This window comes from Macaca thibetana, chromosome 9 (genome assembly GCF_024542745.1).
Source record: "Macaca thibetana thibetana isolate TM-01 chromosome 9, ASM2454274v1, whole genome shotgun sequence".
NCBI classification, from domain to species: domain Eukaryota; kingdom Metazoa; phylum Chordata; class Mammalia; order Primates; family Cercopithecidae; genus Macaca; species Macaca thibetana.
In genome coordinates this window covers 109,821,523-109,842,404 of record NC_065586.1, presented here as the reverse complement: position 1 = coordinate 109,842,404, position 20,882 = coordinate 109,821,523, and the positions used below count along the sequence as shown (strand labels likewise).

The 20,882-nt window shown below is 43.8% G+C and overlaps 1 protein-coding gene across 4 annotated transcripts in view; it reads right to left on the bottom strand.

Annotated features, from left to right (window-relative positions):
* The window catches only part of CASP7 (caspase 7), a 61,730-nt gene that overhangs the window by 15,179 nt on the left and 25,669 nt on the right, over window positions 1-20,882 (bottom strand). For all 4 annotated transcript variants that reach the window (XM_050802701.1, XM_050802700.1, XM_050802702.1 and 1 more), the window contains exon 2: window positions 18,446-18,555. In XM_050802701.1, coding sequence (XP_050658658.1) covers window positions 18,446-18,555 — 110 coding nt within the window. The remainder of the gene's footprint in view (window positions 1-18,445; window positions 18,556-20,882) is intronic.

The following is a 20,882-nucleotide window of genomic DNA, read 5'->3' as shown; positions in this document are numbered from 1 at the left end:
ACTTTGGGAGGCTGAGGCGGGCAGATCACCTGAGGTCGGGAGTTCAAGACGAGCCTGGCCAACGTGGTGAAACTCTGTCTCTACAAAATACAAAAATTAGCTGGGCGTGGTGGCGTGTGCCTGTAATCCCAAGCTACTAGGGAGGCTGAGGCAGAAGAATCACTTGAACCCGGGAGGCGGAGGTTGCAGTGAGCCGAGATCATGCCTTTGCACTCCAGCCTGGGTGACAGAGCAAGACTCTGTCTAGAAAAAAAAAAAAAAAGGAAAAAAAAAAAAAAGAGAAACCAGATCCCACCATCACCACTTAAAGCCCTCCCAGGGCTCCCTGTGAAACTCTGTTCCAGGGTTTCAGAAGCCTTCAGGGTGTCCCTGCTGGCCTGTTGGCCCCAGCTCTGGTGCAGCTCTCCCCTGCACAGCTCAGACCTGCTTGCGGAGGATCATAGGGCATGGCAGGACCCAGGGCACCCACGATGGTTCCTACCCAGTGGAGCTGGCCACTGTCCCTTGGTCTCTTGTTTCTGCACGCAACAACCCTAGTTCACTGGGCATCATGCTGCTTGCTCCCTCAGGCCAGGACCCTGGAAGGCTCAAGCTACATCATCTTCTGACCTGATGTCCACCATTGCCTCCTAACTGGCTTCTCTCCAAAATGAGCTTTTAAAAATGGTAAGGCCAGGTGTGGTGGCTCATACCTGTAATCCCAGCACTTTCCAAGGCCAGCGTGGGCAGATCACGAGGCCAGAAGTTCGAACAACCTGGGTGACATGGAGAAACTTGGTCTCCACAAAAAATGCAAATAAATAAATAAAGCCAGGATGGTGGTGCACGCCTATGGTCCCAGCTGCTTGGGAGGCTGAGGTGGGAGGATCACTTGAGCCTGGGAGGCAGAGGCTGCAGTGAGCCGAGATCGCACCACTGCATTCTAGCCTCGGCAACAGAGACCCTGTACTTTAAAAAAAAAAAAAAAAAAAAGATAAATCCAGTCAGATTAGTTCCTTGCCCAGAGCCATCCAGTGGTTTTCTCACATGTGGGGAAGGAACTCCAGGGTCCTGACCACAGCCCGCAGGGCCTACATGAGTTACTGCCCTTATTATATCCACTTTTTCCTTCCCACTCCTGCCTCAGCCTCCGGAGTAGCCGGGATTACAGGCGCACACCACCATGCCCGGGTAATTTTTTTTGTATTTTTAGTAGAGATGGGGTTTCACCATGTTGGGTAGGTTGGTCTCAAACTCCTAACCTCAGGTCAACTGCCCGCCTCGGCCTCCCAAAGTGCTGGGATTACAGGCTGCGTGAACCACCGCACCGGCCCCTGCTTTAACTTTTAAATTCGTCACCTGATCTCAAATTAGAGCTATTGTCTCCTGCTAGAGTATAAACTCTATGAGGGCAGGACCTGGACTACTTCACTGCAGTTCCCCAGCTTCTACAACAGTGCCCGACACATAGCAGGTGCCCAACAGTGTTTTGTGAATGAGTGAAGAGCGTTTCCTGCTGAAGACACACCACAGTCAGAGGCCCTGGGCCACCTCCAGTTTAGGTGGAGATCAGCTAAATGGAGCTGCCATCCTGCCTGGTGACCAGCAGGACATGTCAGGGGCAGGTGAGGGAGGGGCACACTGGTACCCGCACTTCCATTTTACCAGTTCTTGTTGCAAGGCTGCTGCAGAGACACTCATTAGGTACAGTCTCATTAGGCTCAAAGTTCACATATAGGAAGAGAACAGATTTCTGAGGGAGTTGATTCAGGGCAGCCGCTTCCTGCTGATTCTGCAGGAATGCAGGACAACTCTTTTGCTCGAGTATTTCTTTCAGGTGGGAGACCTAATACTACGTGGAAACATTTTTGGAGTAATAAGTTTTCTTCCCTCATTTCCCCCGACTCTCCCATTTCCAATGTTGAACCTTCATAGCACACCTCAATTACAAGAGCTATCTGGCAGACATAAGCTTATTCAATTAGTCACGCGCTCCCACAATAACCAGGTTGGATCATAAAGGGAGGGTTCTTTAATCAAAATCACATAGTACTGTAAACAAGAATGAGGAAGCTCTTTATGTTCTGATGCGGGACAATTTCCAATAACTCGTGTTAAGTGCAGAACAAAACCAAAGTGCAGAACAATGACAGCAGTGTGCTACCTTTTGAAAAAAACTGAGAGGCACAGAAAATATGTTTAGATTTGCTCGTATCTGCATAAAGAGACACTGGAAGGATGGTGCAGTAGATAAATCCATGACAGGGGCTGGACTGCGTGGATTTGAATCCCTGTTCTACCACATAGCTGTGTGACTGTGGGCAAGTTACTTAACCTCTCTGTGCTTGTGCTTCCTCATTTGTTAAAAGGACAAAATAACAGCATCTAGCTCAGAGCTTGTAAACAAGTTAATATTCACAAAGCATTTAGAACAGTGTGTGTCCTGTTGTAAGTGCTAAATAAACATCATGATTATTACTGTTATTGATACAGGAGACAGAAATTATTTAGGCAGATAGTAAGAGTATAAGAGTCCTCCACAGAATTTCCCTTTTAACAAAAAGCAGCCCCCAAATCATTTCTTTTTTTTTTTTTTTTTTAACAAAGAGCAGCCTCAAAAATCGAGCTGCAGACACAGATAAGCAAGCTAGAAGCTTGCACGGGTGAACGCCAGCAGCTGTGCCAACAGAAAAGGGCTACTTAAGGGCCAGGTATGTTTAACAGGGAGGCTCCATCTTCCCTTTTCTTTGTCACCATGTGTACAGTAAGGAAACAGGTAACATGGCACTGGCCAGGTGGAGAAGCAGCTGTAATAAAAGATGAGGGTGGGGCGGCCAGCTTTTTCACACTCTATGCAAAAGGCACACCTGGTCCAACTAATCTTTTGCGCCCTATGTAAATCAGCCATCACCTCCTCAAGCTCATCTATGAAACTCCTTGCATTCTACTGTGGAACCAGCAACCCATTTCTCTTGGACCCCTCTCTCTGCAGCAGAGAGCTCTTCTCTTTCTTTTGCTTATTAAACTTCCACTCTGAACCTCAGTATTTGTGTGTCTGTGTCCTAGTTTTCCGTGGCCGTCAGACACCGAATCTTGGGTATTTACTTCCGACAATGACGCTGGTTCATTATTATGTCCGTCTTTCCGAGTGGTTATCTGTGTTACAGGGAGCTGGGAGCAGACAGCAAGCAAGAGTGGAAAGAACTCTGACTGTGTAACTTTTTTATTACACGCAAATAAGTTATTCAAAACGCTAAACTAATAATTACCATTTAATAGTTAAAAGTCACTTGCTTGCTATAAATGGATTTCAAGATCTGGCTTATTCTGAAGATCACTGGATTCATAATTTTTTGTGCTAATTAAGAGGGCTCCCTAGACGCCCCATTTTTCTATTTTTCACTGTGACTTTATCCCTCTGCCTAGTCTTCTAAATTTCTTACTCCTCTGTGTCAGCAATAACAACAAGAATCAATACATAATGTCACTTTTTCATCATTTACCGCTTTACATATATTATCTCATTTAATCTTCTATGAGGTATTAACTCCATTTCACAGAGAGATGAAATCAGCTTGTCCAAAATTACAAAGCTAGAGAGGAATAGAGCCTAGATTCATTCCGAGGTGTAACACCAAGTCTCCTATTCCAGAGTTTCTCATCTTTGTTAAAATTCAGATTCCTGTGCTTTGCTCTAGACCTACAGAATGAGTCTCAGGTCGGGCGTGGGCATTTTCCTGGGACGATCTCCAGTAAGCAGCGTTAAGCACAGAACAAAAGCAACGTGCAGAACAATGGCAGCAGCAGAGGGTCTGAGCATCTCGGACCCTCTGAAGCTTGAGGGTCAAGACAAAAGCCTGTCTGTCCACTGCATGGGCCCTCTTGGCTCTGACCTTTCATTGTTGTCTCTGATCTTGTTTCAAGCCCCTCACCTACTTCCAGAGCCCGAGGAAGCAGAGAAGTTGATGGAAGATGTTGGCCACACATTCCTGCACGGTGCCGATGTGCACTCCTGTGTGGGGCAGAGAACACCAGCTCATTCCACTGTATCAAACACCTCTCCAGCTGTGCACAGCCTTTTGGCTCCTTGGTTCCTGGACAGAAGATGGAACCTGACATACCTCAGGAAGCACAGACTCTGGAAGGTGCCCCTCTGCAGCATTGAGGTGTATTTAGGGCCACCGGGGCAATTTACAACTCTCCATGAAACCTGCAAGGTCTCCTAGCAGTGACCGCTAAGCTGAACATTAAACGGAAATTCCTTTAATGCCACCACCAAAATCCTTCCAGGAAATGCCCCAGCAGGCAGTGTCATCCTTAGAGTCTCCTTCCTTTGTAACAAACTGTGTAGAGTCCCCGGGGCAGCCTGGGTGTGAGCAGTAATTCACTCTCAGCACAGTCAGAGGAGGCATGCTTTGTAATCCCAGTCCTAGCAGCAAACAGAGTTACTGTCTGTTTGGAAATCAGCTGCTGGAACCAAGCAGATCATCAGATAAACAACTGCTACTGGACAGCAGAAAGGGCCTCAAGGGCTCCCAGGAGACTGTGCTAATTAATTAGCCAATGGCACAAAGAAGACAACAGTCCATAGCTCAGCCCAGCAGGTTCTCCCAGGGGTGGGAGCTGGGGAGGGAATAAGAAAGAAAATAAAATGCTTTCAAAGGTTCAGATTAGAAACTTCCTCGGCTGGCGATCATCCCCAAAGACATGATTTTCTAAAAGTGGCTGTTCTTGTTTCTCCGGGTTCCTAGGACCTCACAGCAGAAGATGTTGAAGCATGTGAGAACTGTTGTACCCTGCCAAAAGGGGAGGCAGGAGGAAAAGGCCGCTGAGATTCTTTCAAGTCCAGATCAATGGGAATAAGTCCTTCTTCGGAAGCTGATGAACGATACAAACGGTGGAGGAACCACTTCAGATATTTTTTAAGTCACCACGAAGAAGTATGAGTATTTTTATAGGCTTACACTTTACAAATTGAATTAACAATAATTATCCCACTGATTCTGCAAAGTGCAGACGAGAGGCAAAGAAAGATAAGGCAAATAAAACTGGTCAGGGTATTTTTTCCTCCAGAGTTTATCACTGCCCATTCTATCCATCCTCCTCTTTTTCCTCTCTTTGCTAACTGCTGATGCAACTACCTTTACTTTGGCCCTTTTTACATTCTGAAGACTTTTACTAAGATTACTTTGCGAAGAAACATCTGATTCTTGTTTTAGAATCTGCCATTAAGTGCAAAGTCCAAGATAAACCAGAGCAGTGAATTGAAAGTTCTAAATCCGCTTAAAAGCTTCTGTGTTCCACAATTCACTGCAGATTTAAAAAAAGAAACCTGGCTGCTAAATCACTATGCTCAGGACCAGACAAGCAAGATCACAACACACTACAATATCATGGTAGAATGACTTATTCAGTGCACTTCAGTGTGCACTAAAATGCAAAGGAAAGTTAATTAACAGAGCAGGTTGAATCCAGTGCTTCCTAACCACCCCAACTCTTTCTTCATGTTGAGTTTTCTTGCCAATATGGGCAAGCACCATTATCTTTGTTTCCAGATGTGTTCAGATAAGCATAAATCTCTGCTAGGAACACAAATAATGCCAGCATCAACTATCAGGAAGGAACCAGACTGTCCTAACTTCGTCGGTAGACAGCCATTTCTTGCAACTTCTAATTTCACAGTGTGAGCTCAACTCAGTCATTTTCACTACAACAAACTCAAGAGTCAAAAAATTATAACCAAGCTCTCATGATTATTTAGATAAAAAGGCCTCCTTGAAGAGCCTACAGCAACTTGTATCAGAAAACATTATAGGATAAAAATATTCTGCCTACTTTACAAAGAAGTGAAAAACCTTAGAAAGAGTACAACAGATTTTTACAATCCACTCCGGGTGCAAGTATAATTTTCCCCATCACTGGAGTGGATAAATACAGGTTTTATCCTCTTATGGATCCCCCAGGCTACTCAAAATGTGAATTATGCCTTTCTATATTTGGAAAGGAATATAAGCATGCAAGAAGCCCACCGCGATTAATTCTCTAAAGCATCACCATGAATAGGATTCCCAGTAGCTCTATCTGCCTGCAGACATTCATCAGCATGAAAGTAAACACACCACCAGGCTCACATTTCCCCAGAGCTGTTTCATTCGGAACTAGAGCTCTGGTTTTCGTAGCTGCTTTGTCTAAATATTTTTGGGATGATTCATTCATGGTCTCAACATCTCAACAGAGGGCATCCCCACGGTCCTATCATACCAAGGCACAGAGCAAGACAGAGAAGAAAAGAAAGAGTGAAGGTAGTACCTAGTGTCTCCATCCGAAAACAGTTCCCTTTGCATCAGAACTAGGCTGTGCCCTGAGACGACAGGTAGTGAGTTTCCTTCTTCTCTGTAATAATAAAAACTCAACATGCTCGGAGCTCAGCAGGGGATAAGACTGGCACAGGCCGCCTGGCCCTGAAGGCCTGTGACTGAATCAGCAGTGAACTGCACGCTGGAGTTTTCCATAGGACCATTCAAACTCGGGCTGGGAAGGTCACACTGGCCTCTCCCTTCTCTGCTGACCGGCAGAAATGCCCCGGTTCCCCATTGTAGCACTCCCCAACCCTGGGATGGCTCCCTGTGGAAACAAGCAACTGTCTGTGCACATGGGGTCCAAAGGAAAAAAACAAACCAATTTTCATAAACATGCAGCCAGGAGCACAATCTTTAAGAGTGAAAAATCGGAAACAGGGGAATAGCTGAGCAAGAGACAGAGTGTCAACAGAACAAACCGTCATAGAGTTAAAGCGGATGAGCGTCACTCACGGTCAACCCACTGAAGTGCCAAATCTACGACAGGCCGCAAAACAGCACTCACATGACAGCAAAACATGTCAAACTATATGTAAGTTAATCAACAAAAACAGGAAGTGGGTGGTGAAGTAAAGAGTTCAGGTTCGTTAGGTTATGTTTTTCCTTTAAAAGCACTCAAGTGAATAATAAAAATAATAGGAGACCATGGAAGCATACCAAAGCTCTTCATTTTCAAACGAGGCATACAAACATTTTTCAATGATCTTGCATAAAGTAAACAATCCAGGAGTTGCTGTATTTCCCCATCTCAACCCTCCAAACGTAACAAGGAAAATGCGAACACATAAAAACAAAACACTTATAAAGTGAACTTCTCCGCAACGCTTTTCTCAATTTCTTGGTTCAGGACCACAGTCTACAAAGGGTGTGAAGCTGATAGAATGAGCTTATGACACCTGCTACTCTGCACAAGCCTCTCGAACATCTGCCATCCTCAGGTCTGTGAACAAGAGAGAAAATTCGCTCTATACATTTTTTCTCTGCAATTCAGTTGCAAAAATACAGACATGGGGAAGCAAACTCAGTTTAAAAGAGGCTAAGGAGAAGAATACATTCCCCTCACCAAAACATATCAACCTCCACATTTCCCTCCTTCCCCTAAAAAAAAAAAAAAAAAAAAAAAAAAGTAGGGTCCCTGACAATAAAAATTGATAAATGACTTTAAAACAAATCATCCGGGGTAGGGGGAGGAAAAAGGCTGAATTGTCTTTAAATAGCCTAATAGACTGAGTGGAAGATACAATAGGTCTGTATTACGGCTACAGGGTCCAGCATTAGAACAGCTAATATACTTCAGTCCTTACTTAATCACTCCACCCATCTTTTCCCCTTAAAACTGACCACTGGCATGCAGGGTGGCTTATGCCCGTAATCCCAGCACTTTGGGAGGCCGAGGCAGGCAGATCACCTAAGGTCAGGAGTTTGAGACAAGCTTGGCCAACATAGTGAAACCCTGTCTCTACTAAAAATACAAAAAAAAAATTAGCCAGGAGTGGTGGCATGTGCCTGTAGTCCCAGCTACTCGGGAGGCTGAAGCACAAGAATTGCTTGAACCTGGGAGGTGGAGGTTGCAGGGAGGCGAGATCACACCACTGCACTCCAGCCTGGGCAACAGAGTGAGACTCCGTCTCAAAACAAAACAAACAAAATTCCCACCATCATAGATCCTTGAGAGAAAGCAAGCCAGCAGCTCAGGGGTTAAACATGCAATGCCATGCTCACATTCCCTATCTGTGATCACATGTTCATGTGAGAAGCAACTGGTTATGTTTTCATAGTACTTTCTATTACTAGGTTTAATTTTTCTCTGCTAATAGTGTTCTAGGTTTCTATGACTGTGAAAAGCTGATGATTTACCTTACCTTTTCACTTTAGAGTTAATTTTTCCCCTCTAGAAGAGCAATAACTGAAAAGAACTGGAGGTATCCCACAGATGCAGAAGCTACAGCTTCGCCATTCTTAGACCTCCACCTACGTTTTGGTGTCCTGCGCTTGCTGGTCCTGAAATGTGCACTTGGCCCTCTTCACTGGCCCACTGCTCACCCTGCTGGGACAGATGTCCCTATGCCATTCCTCCGCCACTGGAAAGTCCATTGCTCGCCCTGCTGGGACAGCTATCCCTATACCATTCCTCCGCCAAAGTGAAGCAGAGAGGAGGCTGTGTACATGAAGATAATTTGCTGACCCACTTGGGTGGAAGGAAACAACCACTCTGTGGGTGGATTAATGTAGATGAACAGCCTGATGCCACCACAGTCATGGGTGCCACCTGATGCTGGGGGGAAGCCCTGGACCACAAGTTAGGCCTGCGTCGCGGTCCTGGTCTTGTTGGGTGGCTACGCTTCACCTCTCTGGTCTTCCTTTCCTTGATTATAATGAAGGGAATTAGGTAAGTTACATTAGGGGTTCTCCCAGTGTTAAAATCATGATTCTATGATTTCTTCCTCAGTAGGCACATTCAGGAAATTCAGGAAGCTGACAGTTACTCTGATTCTTATAACAATCCTGTGGGCAGAAATTAATATCTCTATTTTGCAGATAAGGAAGCTGAGGCACAGGAAGGTCACGTGACTTGCTACAGTCTCTCAAACAGTAAGTGGGAAGAAGGGCCAGGATCTGAACCCCGGTTGTCTCACTCAACTTTGCTACTTCTATTATTTTACATAGTGTCATCACTGCTTCAAATACAGCATTAAATCTTTATCATTCTCTATGTACAAATTTGGGAGACAGGTCTCTAATTTTCTGGCAGCTGAATTTGAATCCTTCCTTTATTGAAAAGTAAATGCCCTGCATAAATTTCAATGTTCATATATTTTTTCGTGGGCCCAGATCTGGCCCCTTTCAATCAATGGGCATCATGGCACAATTTTTGCTTAACTTGAAACATATTCTTTGGAATGAATTAAGGTCTGCCTTCTTTGTGCTTGTCTCTGATTCCAAAGCATTGTGTCTTCTAAAACAGTTTTTAACCCCTCTCCAAATGAAAAAGCCTGCCACTTGGATCTTCCTTATAATTATACAAATAACATATTTTTTATAGGGATGTGTTTACATATAACACTCACTGGTGAAGAGAAGCCCAAGATGCCTCCAGGAGAGAGAATTACAACCAAGTGGCATTTATTAGCCACCCTCCAGGGGACAAAGGCTGGAAAACACAGATGATGCCAAGGGTAAAACCCATGTGATCCGAGCCAGTGCCTGGAAAATAGGAAGTTTAGCAAATGTTGAGAATAGATCTTTTCTTCTGCGCTCTTCCACTGGGAAACCAGAAGGGTAAACAAACTCCTCAGCAGAGACACACGAGACTCCACGGAGGCCCAGGGGAAATCTGAGACTGCGTGAAACCTGTCTTCCCCGTTTTTTCCTTTTCCTAAATTCTGACCTTGAGCAGAGTTCAGAAGGGAGCCTCCGATTTCTCAGGTTCCTAGGAGAGAACATCTTCTAGGCTGCTGCTGGCCAGGGCTTGGCCTTGGACCTACAATGGCTCCTTGTGGCCTATGCTATGAAGACCAAACTCACCCTGTCCAGCAGATTCTGCCCACTTTCTGAGGCAGAAGCTATGTCGGTGGCCTTGCCTGAATCATCTCCACCCTGGCCCTGAGGTTCCACCGGTCCCCTGATACCCCCCTGCTTTTCCTGACAACTCAAGTTTCAGCTCCTCTTCCAGTCCTTCCTTATCCTTCCCTCCCCAACCTGCCACAGCTCCAAGGCTGTGTCCTACAATTCAGCAATTCGCTATTATTTTCTGTAGCTGCGCCTAGGCATTTGGTTAAAACTTTGACTTTATATCTGGGGCAAGGACTATAGGGTTATATTTACATCAAGAGAGAACCTTCTTCAAGTGCAAGGAGGACCCTAGACCCTGTTCTATAAACTATGGTTCATAAATGAATACGGACTGGCCTCATAATGATTTCCTCTAAATAACTAAAAACCTGAATGCTTTACTAATTTTAAAATATTTTGAATTTTTTGTGCTTCTCCGTGTTTTCCACATGTTCTTCAATAATCAGAAAATTATAAAAACCTTAAATATTTTTTTTAAAGAACAGGCTGGATTTTTAGTGCCTACAGACTGGAGATAAAACAATGCTGTCCTGCCATCTAGTGGCTGCGAGGCAAAAAAAGGCCAAGACAAGTCTAGGGGCTTGAAACTATTAATATTTGAGACCTGTGAGTCCCACCCCGGCTTTCTGGGGAAGGGGATATTTCTTTCTGCAACCCAGGATCCTTCATGTCTCCAGGGGTGGGCAGGTGGGCAATCTGGTCCTTGATTAGTGACAGGTCAGAGATGCCACTGCCTCCTCCACTGCCTAACAGTGATCCTGAGCTCCTTAGAGAAGGAGGCTGGAATGGGGTGGGATGGGATGGGATGGAATGGGATGGGAGGGAGGGAAGGTTGTGTGGGGGGTGTGGGAGGCACCATCAGCTGCAAGGAACATCCAGAGGAGCCAGTGGCACTCCCATGCATCGTACCCCATATCTGTCAGTGGGTCACATGGCACTCCTGAAACTGCAGGGAGGACCAAACTGCAGGGAGGACCTCGGGATACTGTTTATTTTAATGACATCAACATCAGTCGTGCTATGAAAAAGGTAGAGTGGACCAGAATGTCGACCCTCCAGGCTTATTTATCTTTCCAAACGACTTAAAGCTGAGGGGTGGGGGGGACATACCACAGACCACATCTATTTTTGCAAAATAAAAGGTCTTTCAGGCAGAAGACTTCCAGCAAGGTACTCAAAAACTTTCCCAGAGGTGCACAGTCTTAAGGGAAGAATAAATGGTCAGGTCCTCAACTGCCACTTACACTTTTTTTCTAAAACTGGTCTATCAGAGATACCACTTTTCCCTTGCCCACTCTCCCATCTCCCACCGTGTAAAAGAAGGGCAGACGTTCTCACCCACTCTGAACCTCACGGGGTGATGAAAGCTCCGGGTCATCCACAAAGAGACAAATAAGATGTATCTGTGAGTCTCCTTGAATCAGGCACTGTGGTGGGGCTTCTTAGTTATACGCGGGTCTGATAAAGGTGAAGTATGTCATTAGTAATGGGGGTATGTGGGACCACATTGGGCTGTTCCAAATTCAAATACAGGCACAACTCAGATATACTGCCAGCTCGGTTTCAGACCACCACAGGAAAGCAAGTATTGCAATAAATGGAGTCGCCTGACTTTTTTGGTTTCCCAGTGGGTAGAAAAGTTATGTTCACACGATACACCAGTCTGAGTGTATGCAACAGCATTATGTCAAAAAATACATATCTTAATTAAAACATACTTTATTGCTAAAAAATGCTACAATCATTTGAGCCTTCAGTGGGTTGTAATCGCTGGGCTGGTGGGGAGGGTCCTGCCTCAGCACTGATGCCTGATGACTAATCTGGTGGTGGTTGCTGAAAATTAGGGTGGCTGTGACAATTTCTTAAAATAAGACAGCAATGAAGTTCACTGCATCAAATGATTCTTCCTTTTATGAACAATTTCTCCGTAGCATGCCATTCTGTTTGATAGCACGTTATTCACAGCACAACTTCATTCAAAATTCAAGTCAACAGAAAGGTGATTGTCCCCTCGCCCATCACGCAATGCACATTCGTGGGGAACCTGGCACTAAACCATTCAAAGATGACCTGCTTCCGGGTTGGGGTTTTGTACGCAGCAGAGCAGCTCCCTCACTGCAATCTGTTGAAAGTCAGCCCTCAACAAAAGTGTTAAAAAAAAAATTAAAAGAAAATAAAAAAGAGTTAAAGCACACACAAAATTCAAGTCAATCCTCTCAAACTCTGTGGCTGCTTTACCAACTAAGTTTATGTAATATTCTAAATGTACATTTCAAAAATATATCAGCACATTCACCAGCAGTAGATTCCATCTCAAGAAACCACTTACTTTGCTTATTCATAAGAAGAAACTCCTTATCTGTTCAAGTTTTATCATGAGATTGCAGCAATTCAGCCACATCTTCAGGTCTACTTCTAATTCTAGTTCTCTTGCTATTTCCACCACAACAGGCACATCTGCAGTTACCTCCTCCACTGAAGGAAGTCTTGAACCCATCAAAGTCATCCATGAGGATTGGAATCAACTTCTTCCAAACTCCTATTAATGTTCTGACATCCTCCCATAAATCACAAATGTTCTTACTGGCATCTAGAATGGTGCATCCTTTCCAGAAGGTTTTCAATTAACTGCCCAGATCCATCAAAGGTAACACTATAATGTTATTCCCAACATTATTTATGGCAACTATAGCCTTATAAAATGTATTTCTGAAATAATATTTCTCAAATAGTAAGACATTATTTCTTAAGTAATAAGACTTGGAAGTTGAAATTACTCCTTGATCTATGAGCTGCAGAACGGATGTTTTAGCAGGCATAAAAACATTAATCTCCTTCTGCATCTTCACCAGAGCTCTTGGGTGACCAGGTGCAATGTCAATGAAAGGAATCTTATTTTAATTTGAGCAGCAGGTCTCAACAGTGTGCTTAAAATATCCAGTAAACCATGCTATAAACAGGTGTCATCCAGGCTTTGTTCTTCCATTTATAGGGCACAGAAACAGTAGATTTAGCATAATTCTTAAGGGCTCTAAGATTTCCAGACTGGTCGATGAGCATTGGCTTCAACTTAAAAGTCACCAGTCTGCCTAACAAGAGAGTCAAGCGTCCTTATAAAGCACTGAAGCCAGGCATTGACTTCTCTTCTCTAGCTAGGACAATCTTAGATGGCATCTTCTTCCTATAGAAGGCTGTTTTGTCTACATTGAGAATCTGCTGTCTAGCGTAGCCACTCTCACCAATGATCTTAGCTAGATCTTCTGGATAACTTGCTATAGCGTCTACATCAGCACTTGCTGCTTCATGTTGAACTTTTACTTTATGGAGAAGGCTTCTTTCCTTAAACCTCATGGATCAACCATTGCTAGCTTCAGACTTTTCTTTTGCAGCCTTCTCACCTCTCTCAGCCCTCAAAGAATTGCAGAGTTGGGGCCTGGTTCTGGCTTGTGCTTTCGTTTAAGAAAAAGTTGGGGCTGGTTTGATCTTCTATCCAGACCACTCAAACTTTCTCCAAGTCAGCAATAATAAGCATAATGTTATTATCCATGTGTTCACTGCAGTAGCATTTTTAATTTCCTTCAAGAACTTTCCCTTTGCATTCACAATTTGGCTGTTGGGCACAGGAGGCCTAGCTTTCGGCCTGTCTTGGCTTCGACATGCCTTCACTAAGTTGAATCACTTCTAGCTTTTGATTTAAAGTGACAGACATATTGCTCTTCCTTTCACTTGACACTTAGAGGCCATTGTGGGGTTATTAATTGGCCCAATTTCAATAATGTCTCAGGGGATACGGAGGCCCAAGGAGAAGGAGAGAGACAGGAATGGCCAGTGGGTGGAGCAGTAAGAACACACTTAATATTTATCATTTAAGTCCGCTGTCTTATACAGGTGTGGTTTGTGACACTCCAAAGCAATTACAATAGTAACATCAAAGATCACTGATCACATTTACAGAGATTATCCTGGGTTTGAACAACAACAACAAAAAAGATTACTCATCACAGACCATAGTAACAGATATAACACTAATTAAAAAACTGAAAATGTTGTGAGAATTACCAAAATGTAACACAGAAACACAAAGTGAGCATATGCTGTTGGAAAAATGGAGGCAATAGGTTTGCAGGGTTGCCACAAACCTTCTATTTATTAAAAATGCAATATCTGGGCCAGGTGTGGTGGCTCATGCCTGTAATCCCAGGACTTTGGGAGGCCACGGGGGGTGGATCACTTAAGGTCAGGAGTTCAAGACCAGCCTGGGAAACATGGCAAAATCCTGTCCTTACTAAAATACATATAAAAATTAGCCAGGCGTGGTGGTGTATACCTATAGTCTGGCTACTTGGGAGGCTGAGGCAGGACAATCGTTTGTACCTGGGAGGTGGAGGCTGCAGTGAGCCAAATCACACCACTGCACTCCAGCCTGGCCAACAGAGTGAGACTCTGTCTCAAAAAAACAAAAAACAAAAAACAAACAAAAAAAACAGTATCTGCAAAGCACAATAAAACAAAGTATGCTTGTATACACTGAAAATTGTATTAAAAATATATAATAGAATGAAATGGAAGTGATGATGGTTCTTGTTTAATGCCTTTGCCTTTTTCATCCCCTTAGTATTTCCAAAGATTTTTTATTGTTGAGCTGGACTCCTATGTATTAGTCTGTTCTCAAACTGCTATGAAGATGCTACCCGAGACTAGGTAATTTATAAAGAAAAGAGGTTTAATTGACTCACAGTTCCACATGGCTGGGGAATCATGGTGGAAGGCGAAGCATGGTGGCAGGGGAAGCAGACACGTCTTACATGGCAGCAGGAGAGACAGAGTGTGTGTAGGAGGAACCGTCAAACACTTATAAAACCATCAGATCTCGTGAGAACTCACCATCACCAGAACAGCACGGGGGAAACCACCCCCATAATCCAGTCACCTCCTACCAGGTCTCTCCCTCAACACACAGGGATTACGGTGATTACAATTTGAGATGAGATTTAGGTGGGGACACAGAGCCAAACCCTATCAGTCCTATGACAACAAAACAAACACTGATTCCAGGAGGTCAACATGGGGCTGGGCTTGGTACCCTTTCATTCTTCCTTGCATCCTTCTTCCCTTCCCTCCATCCATCCGTTCACCTATCCAAGAATAAGAATTCAGAATTCAGGACCGGGTGCAGTGGCTCACGCCTGTAATCCCAGCACTTTGGGAGGCCAAGGCAGGTGGATCATGAGGTCAGGAGATCAAGACCATCCTGGCTAAGAGGGTGAAACCCCATCTCTACTAAAAATACAAAAAATTAGCCGGGCGTGGTGGCAGGCGCCTGTAGTCCCAGCTACTCGGGAGGCTGAGGCAGGAGAATGGCGTGAACCCGGGAGGCGGAGCTTGCAGTGAGCCGAGATTGGCCACTGCATTCCAGCCTGGGCGACAGAGCGAGACTCTGTCTCAAAAAAAAAAAAAAAAAAAAGAATTTAGAATTCAGAAACGAGATGACTGTCACAAGGATGCCTAATAACATATTTATTGAACTGAAAAATGGTATCAGACATTTACTGACAGCAAACAAGTGTGGTACGGCTAACTGGTTTGACAGGGACTGGCTTTGTCAACTAGATTATAGAGCAGACAATTTTCATACATGAATGAGCTACATCAGCAGCTCCAACGTCTTGACAAAAATATATTTTAAATAGCATATGGTTTAAAAGCATTTTATCAAAAAAAGGATACTGACAAATGTTTATTAATGCTTAATTATCTTTTCTGGAACATTTTGAGTTAAACAGACTGCCTCTAAATAAAAGAGGAGCAAATTTAATTTACAACTGTTTGAAAAGTTTAGGTACAAGTTTTTTGGTGTACTTCCCAGAAACTAAAAAAATTAAATACCTTTAAGGCTGAATAACAATTTCTTTTGTAAGTTAGGTAATTGCCAATTCTTTACTTCCAACATAATTAAGGACAGACCTAATCAAGTTGTCATTTTTTGGTCCAGAACTCAGAAGGAATTCAGAGAATTCAAAGAATTAAGTGACATGACTACAACAAACCTCCTACCATCTCATGTATTTATTCATGATTTCTCAGTGCTTCTTATCACTAAAAATGAAAAATAGGAAAAAGGTAATATCAAATTCTTTCTTATTCCAGCAATAAGTATTATTTGTCCATTTCTTTAGAAACTAACTTATTAAAAGCCCCTTCATTCCATTATAAGTTGTAACTTCCATGTAATTTCTATTTAATAATTATTTTGATGAATGACAATATATTAATGATATATTAACATTTATTTTTTAGATCAACTGTGAATTCATTAAAGCTGAAATAGTAACTTAGTCTAGGAGAACTTTCTTTTAATACTCATGATATCTGGAAAACTGTCTTAAAATGTATATGGATACACATACGCATACGTGTATATGTTACATAGGTATATGATGTGCTGTGATCAACAAGACTTTTAAGCAATTAAATCTATTACATCAGAAGAAAATGTGGAGGAAAAGAGAATGAAAAAACCAAGTTTGAGGGAAAAAAAGAAATATAAAAGTTCTAGCTGTTACAGGAGAGCTGTTCATGTATTTTTTTTAATGGATAAAGGTGGTTATAAAATCACTATGGACGTAGATTCCACTGGATACATTTAAAGAAATGACTTTGAAATGTCAGTATTTACAGCCCACCATTTATTTTAATATTTTCTGGGAAGTACATCAAAAGGCTTTACTAAGACTTACAAAATGATTATTAAATGATTCCTGTTTCTCTTTCACTTGTAGACAACTTGCTGAAGTCAAATACTCAAAAAGGGTGGGGAAGAGTGAAATATTATTACATCTTTTGCAACTATCTTGACAAAAATGTGTATGTTACCTTAAAATACACAAGGGAACACACAGCTTTACATTATTTTGAGCACATATAAGCAAAGCTCCATGGCTCTAAGGGGCTTTCCCTGGGGAGTAGGTTGGCCTGTACCAATTTCTCAGGGTTTTGGAAAGTTCCAGGAGTCAGAACTGTATTTTCTGGTCATTTCATTGGATATTCTTGACTCTATTTGGCAAACAACAGGATCTGGGTCCACAGTGTTGGGGCTCTCCCACTTTTCCAAGTCCTGTGTTGGATGGTATGACCCAAGGTCTGCTCTGAGGTGTTGGGAGCCTGGCTGCCCACCCCCACCAGCTCTTCCCCTCCTGAGCACTGCCTGGGAGCACTCCCTCACCGCGGCCTTTATCCCCCTCGCCATCTTTCCCGGTAAGACGTGGCTTAGAGAATCCAAAGAAGTGTGATGCGTCTGACTCATGCTGCCTTCTGTCTCTCAGGAAGCTCCACTCACTGTCCATCCATGATCAAGGTTAAGGGAGGGTCTGGGGTTCCTCCAAGTCCTTGCAGTCCTACTTTTATTTTTTATTAAAAAAAAAAAACAACTTGTTTTTTGAGACAGAGTCTCACTCTGTTGCCCAGGCTGGAGTACAGTGGTGCAGTCATGGTCCCGTGCAGCCTTGATCTCCTGGGCTCAAGTGATTCTCCTGCCTCAGCTTCCCGAATAGCCAGACTACCAGCATGTGCCACCACACCCAGCTAATTTTCTTATCTTTTTTTTGTAGAGACGGGGCTCTCACTATGTTGTCCAGTCTAGTCTCAAACTCCTGGGCTCCAGCAATCCTCTCTCCTTGGCCTCCCACAGTGCTGAGATTACAGGTGTAAGCCACTGCGCCAAGCTAGCCCTACTTTTAAAAGGGAAGCACACAGCAGAACCTTTAAGTGAGTGGTGCTGGCATTGTTTAGTTTCTCAGCTTTATCATTTACTGTCAGCAAAAAGGCAAGCTACTAAACCTCACAGCACCTCAGTTTCCCTACCTGATAAATGGTGACAACAATAAAACTAAATGTGCAATTATGTAGACTAAATGCAATAATACAAAGCAGCCATACAAGAGTTTAATCAATGAAGCTATTATATTATTAAACACAAAATTTAGATTTTAAAAGTGAACTCAAGAAAGGGGAAGGCGGGAACTAATGAACAGGATGCAATCCCCCTTCCATCAGTGGAATGCAGCAGGAGGCACAGGGTAGGTGTGAGTCACCCTAAAACCTGTCCCTCAGCCCCTGGATTCTGTGTTTTTTGTCAAATTTGGTCCCATTGGCAGCAGCAGCCCAAGCTCTGTTCTGAAGGTGCCTGCAAATCGCCTCTAATGAGAACAGCCCTTGATTCCTAGGAACTGCTACCAGACACTCGGCCGCTGAGCAGGAGACTCCCAATGCTTGGTTTTATCCATTCCTGGGCTTGGCCCACAGACAAGAGGGTGCACATGAGGACCCTAGTGTTGCTGCATACAGCCGCATGCAGGACCCTAGTGTTGCTGCATACAGCTGCATAGCCTTTGTATGTGGCTAGCAAGAACCTGTGCAAACCTCCCATGCTCAGCATGAACCTCCTTCCCTGAGTGTCCCCCTCCCCATAGGTGGGTGGAGATGGCAGAGGCACGGCAGGCTGATGTGGTCCAGGGTCCCCGATTAAGCAAACCTACCTCAAGAGGAATGGTACAAATGAGGACCGGTCTGGCTTAGCATCCACTGAATCTTCATTTGCTGAATTCCCAACCCCCTGCTCTTCAACATAGCCCTGATCATCTGCCATCTGGAAAGAAAAAAAAACAAGCCATGAGGTCAGTGGCATCACTGATACTGTGATATTTTTAAATGACACTCATTAGGTGACATGCTTTTCCATTATGCCTAGGGGTGAGCAGTTTTGCATATTTAAGATTCAGGGTTACTGCCCCATTAATGCATTCAAATATGTGAGTATGCTTACATCCCAGAGACTACATATGGCAACAAAGAAAACAAAGTCCTTGCCCTCAGGGAGCTTCTAATCCAGCATCCACAATTTTGTTTTATGTTCACTGCATACAAGAAACAGTGGAAGGTCTGTCAACGTTTATAACCATGACAATTTCCCCCTAAATTCCTAGCAGGTCACGAAGTGCTCCTACGCAGTTCAAAAGCAGCAACAACCTGGGGCATTAGGCTCTCTTTCCGTCAGATGCTTTTACATGGTTCTACACAAAATAGATTTCCATCAAATTACATTCCAGCTTGAGAATCTTCAAGAGATCCCCATTAACTACAAGTTCAAATCTAAAGCCACGTCCTCGGATTTTAAGGACCTTTCTGATCTAGTCTGGGAGTCAGCACACTATGGCCCAACACTTGTTTCAGTAAATAGAGTTGTACTGGAAAACAGCCATGTCCATTCATTTATGTACTGCCTATGGCTGTTTCCTCTCCACAACAGAGTTGAGTGATGGCCACAAAGCCAAAAATATTTACCACCTGGCCCTTTCCCACCCCCACCCTCTGTCTTCATTTACTACATAGCCTTTGTATGTGGCTTCCTATTTGCACTCTGCTGTTTGGCTCCCATAAGACGATATAAGTTCATCATGGCAGAGGTAGCTGGAACACAGAAGGTGCTTACTAAAATATTTAACTGAATGGAAGGCTGGATGAAACACACACCCCAAGGGAAAATAATTAGCTAAAAGTGATGTGGCTGGCCCAAGGCAGAGCCAGTATTAGAATCATTTTTTTTTTTTTTGTCTTTGAGATGGAGTTTCACTCTTGTTGCCCAGGCTGGAGAGCAATGGCGTGATCTCTGCTCACTACAGCCTCTGCCTCCCCCGTTCAAGTGATTATCCTGCCTCAGCCTCCTGAGTGGCTGGGATTATAGGTGCTCACCACCACGTCTGGCTAATTTTTTTTGTATTTGTAGTAGAGATAGGGCCAGGCTGTTGGCCAGGCTGGTCTCAAACTCTGGCCTCCCAAAGTGCTGGGATTACAGGTGTGAGCCACCACGCCTGGCCAGTATTAGAATCATTTCTTCTAAATCAAGTCCTGTTTCCTTCCACATGAAAGGATCACAGATCAACTTTCAGGAATAAAGGGAAACTTCTCCAGACTCCAATTTCTACCTGGTCCCAACTGTTACTGGAAAAGGGTCCTGATCCAGACCCCAAGGGAGGGTCTGGACCTCGTGCAAGAAAGAATTAAGGGCAAGTCGATAGAGTAAAGTGAAAGCAAGCTTATTAATTAATTAAAGTAAAGGAATAAAAGAATGGCTACTCCATAGGCAGAGCAGCAGCTTGGGCTGCTGGACTAGGGATACTCATAGTTATTTCTTGATTATATGCTAAACAGTAGGTGGACTGTTCACAAATTTTCCAAGGAAGGGGTGCAAAATTCCAGGAACTGAGAAAGTTCCCCTTTTTAGACCATATAGGGTAACTTCCAGACGTTGCTATGGCATTTGTAAACTGTCATGGTGCTGGGGGGAGTGTCTTTTAGCATGCTAATGCATTATAATTAGTGTATAATGAGCAGTGAGGGTGACCAGGGGTCACTCTTGTCACCATCTTAGTTTTGCTGGGTTTCGGCTGGCTTCTTTACTGCAAAGCCTGTTTTATCAACAAGGTCTTTATGACCTCTATCTTGTGCTAACCTCCTACCTCATCCTGTGACTAAGAATGCCTTAACCTCCTGGGAATGCAGCCCAGTAGATCTCAGTCTTATGTTACCCAGCCCCTATTCCATATGGAGTTGCTCTGGTTCAAATGCCTCTGATACAATCGCTAAGCAACTTCACTGAGCAGGCCATGGCTGTCAGGTGCAGTTCTGTATTCCAGTTAGGGCTCACCAAGGGATGCTATCATTAAGTTGGAAAAAAGAAGGCATCTATTTTACAGAATATTTTGTGCCACTAAGCACAACAAGTAATGACTTTTGGAGGTGGAGAGAAGAAGGAATGCAGTTCAGAAGGAGGTGTCCCAGGAGGCGAAGCGACGACCTAGTGGCCTTGCACTCTGAATGGCATTACGGTTTCACCTTCCAGCTTATCTGAGGGTGAACTGGGAAGAAGGGAGGGAGCTAAGAAGAAGGGAAAGTCCTACTGCCAGGTCTCTACAA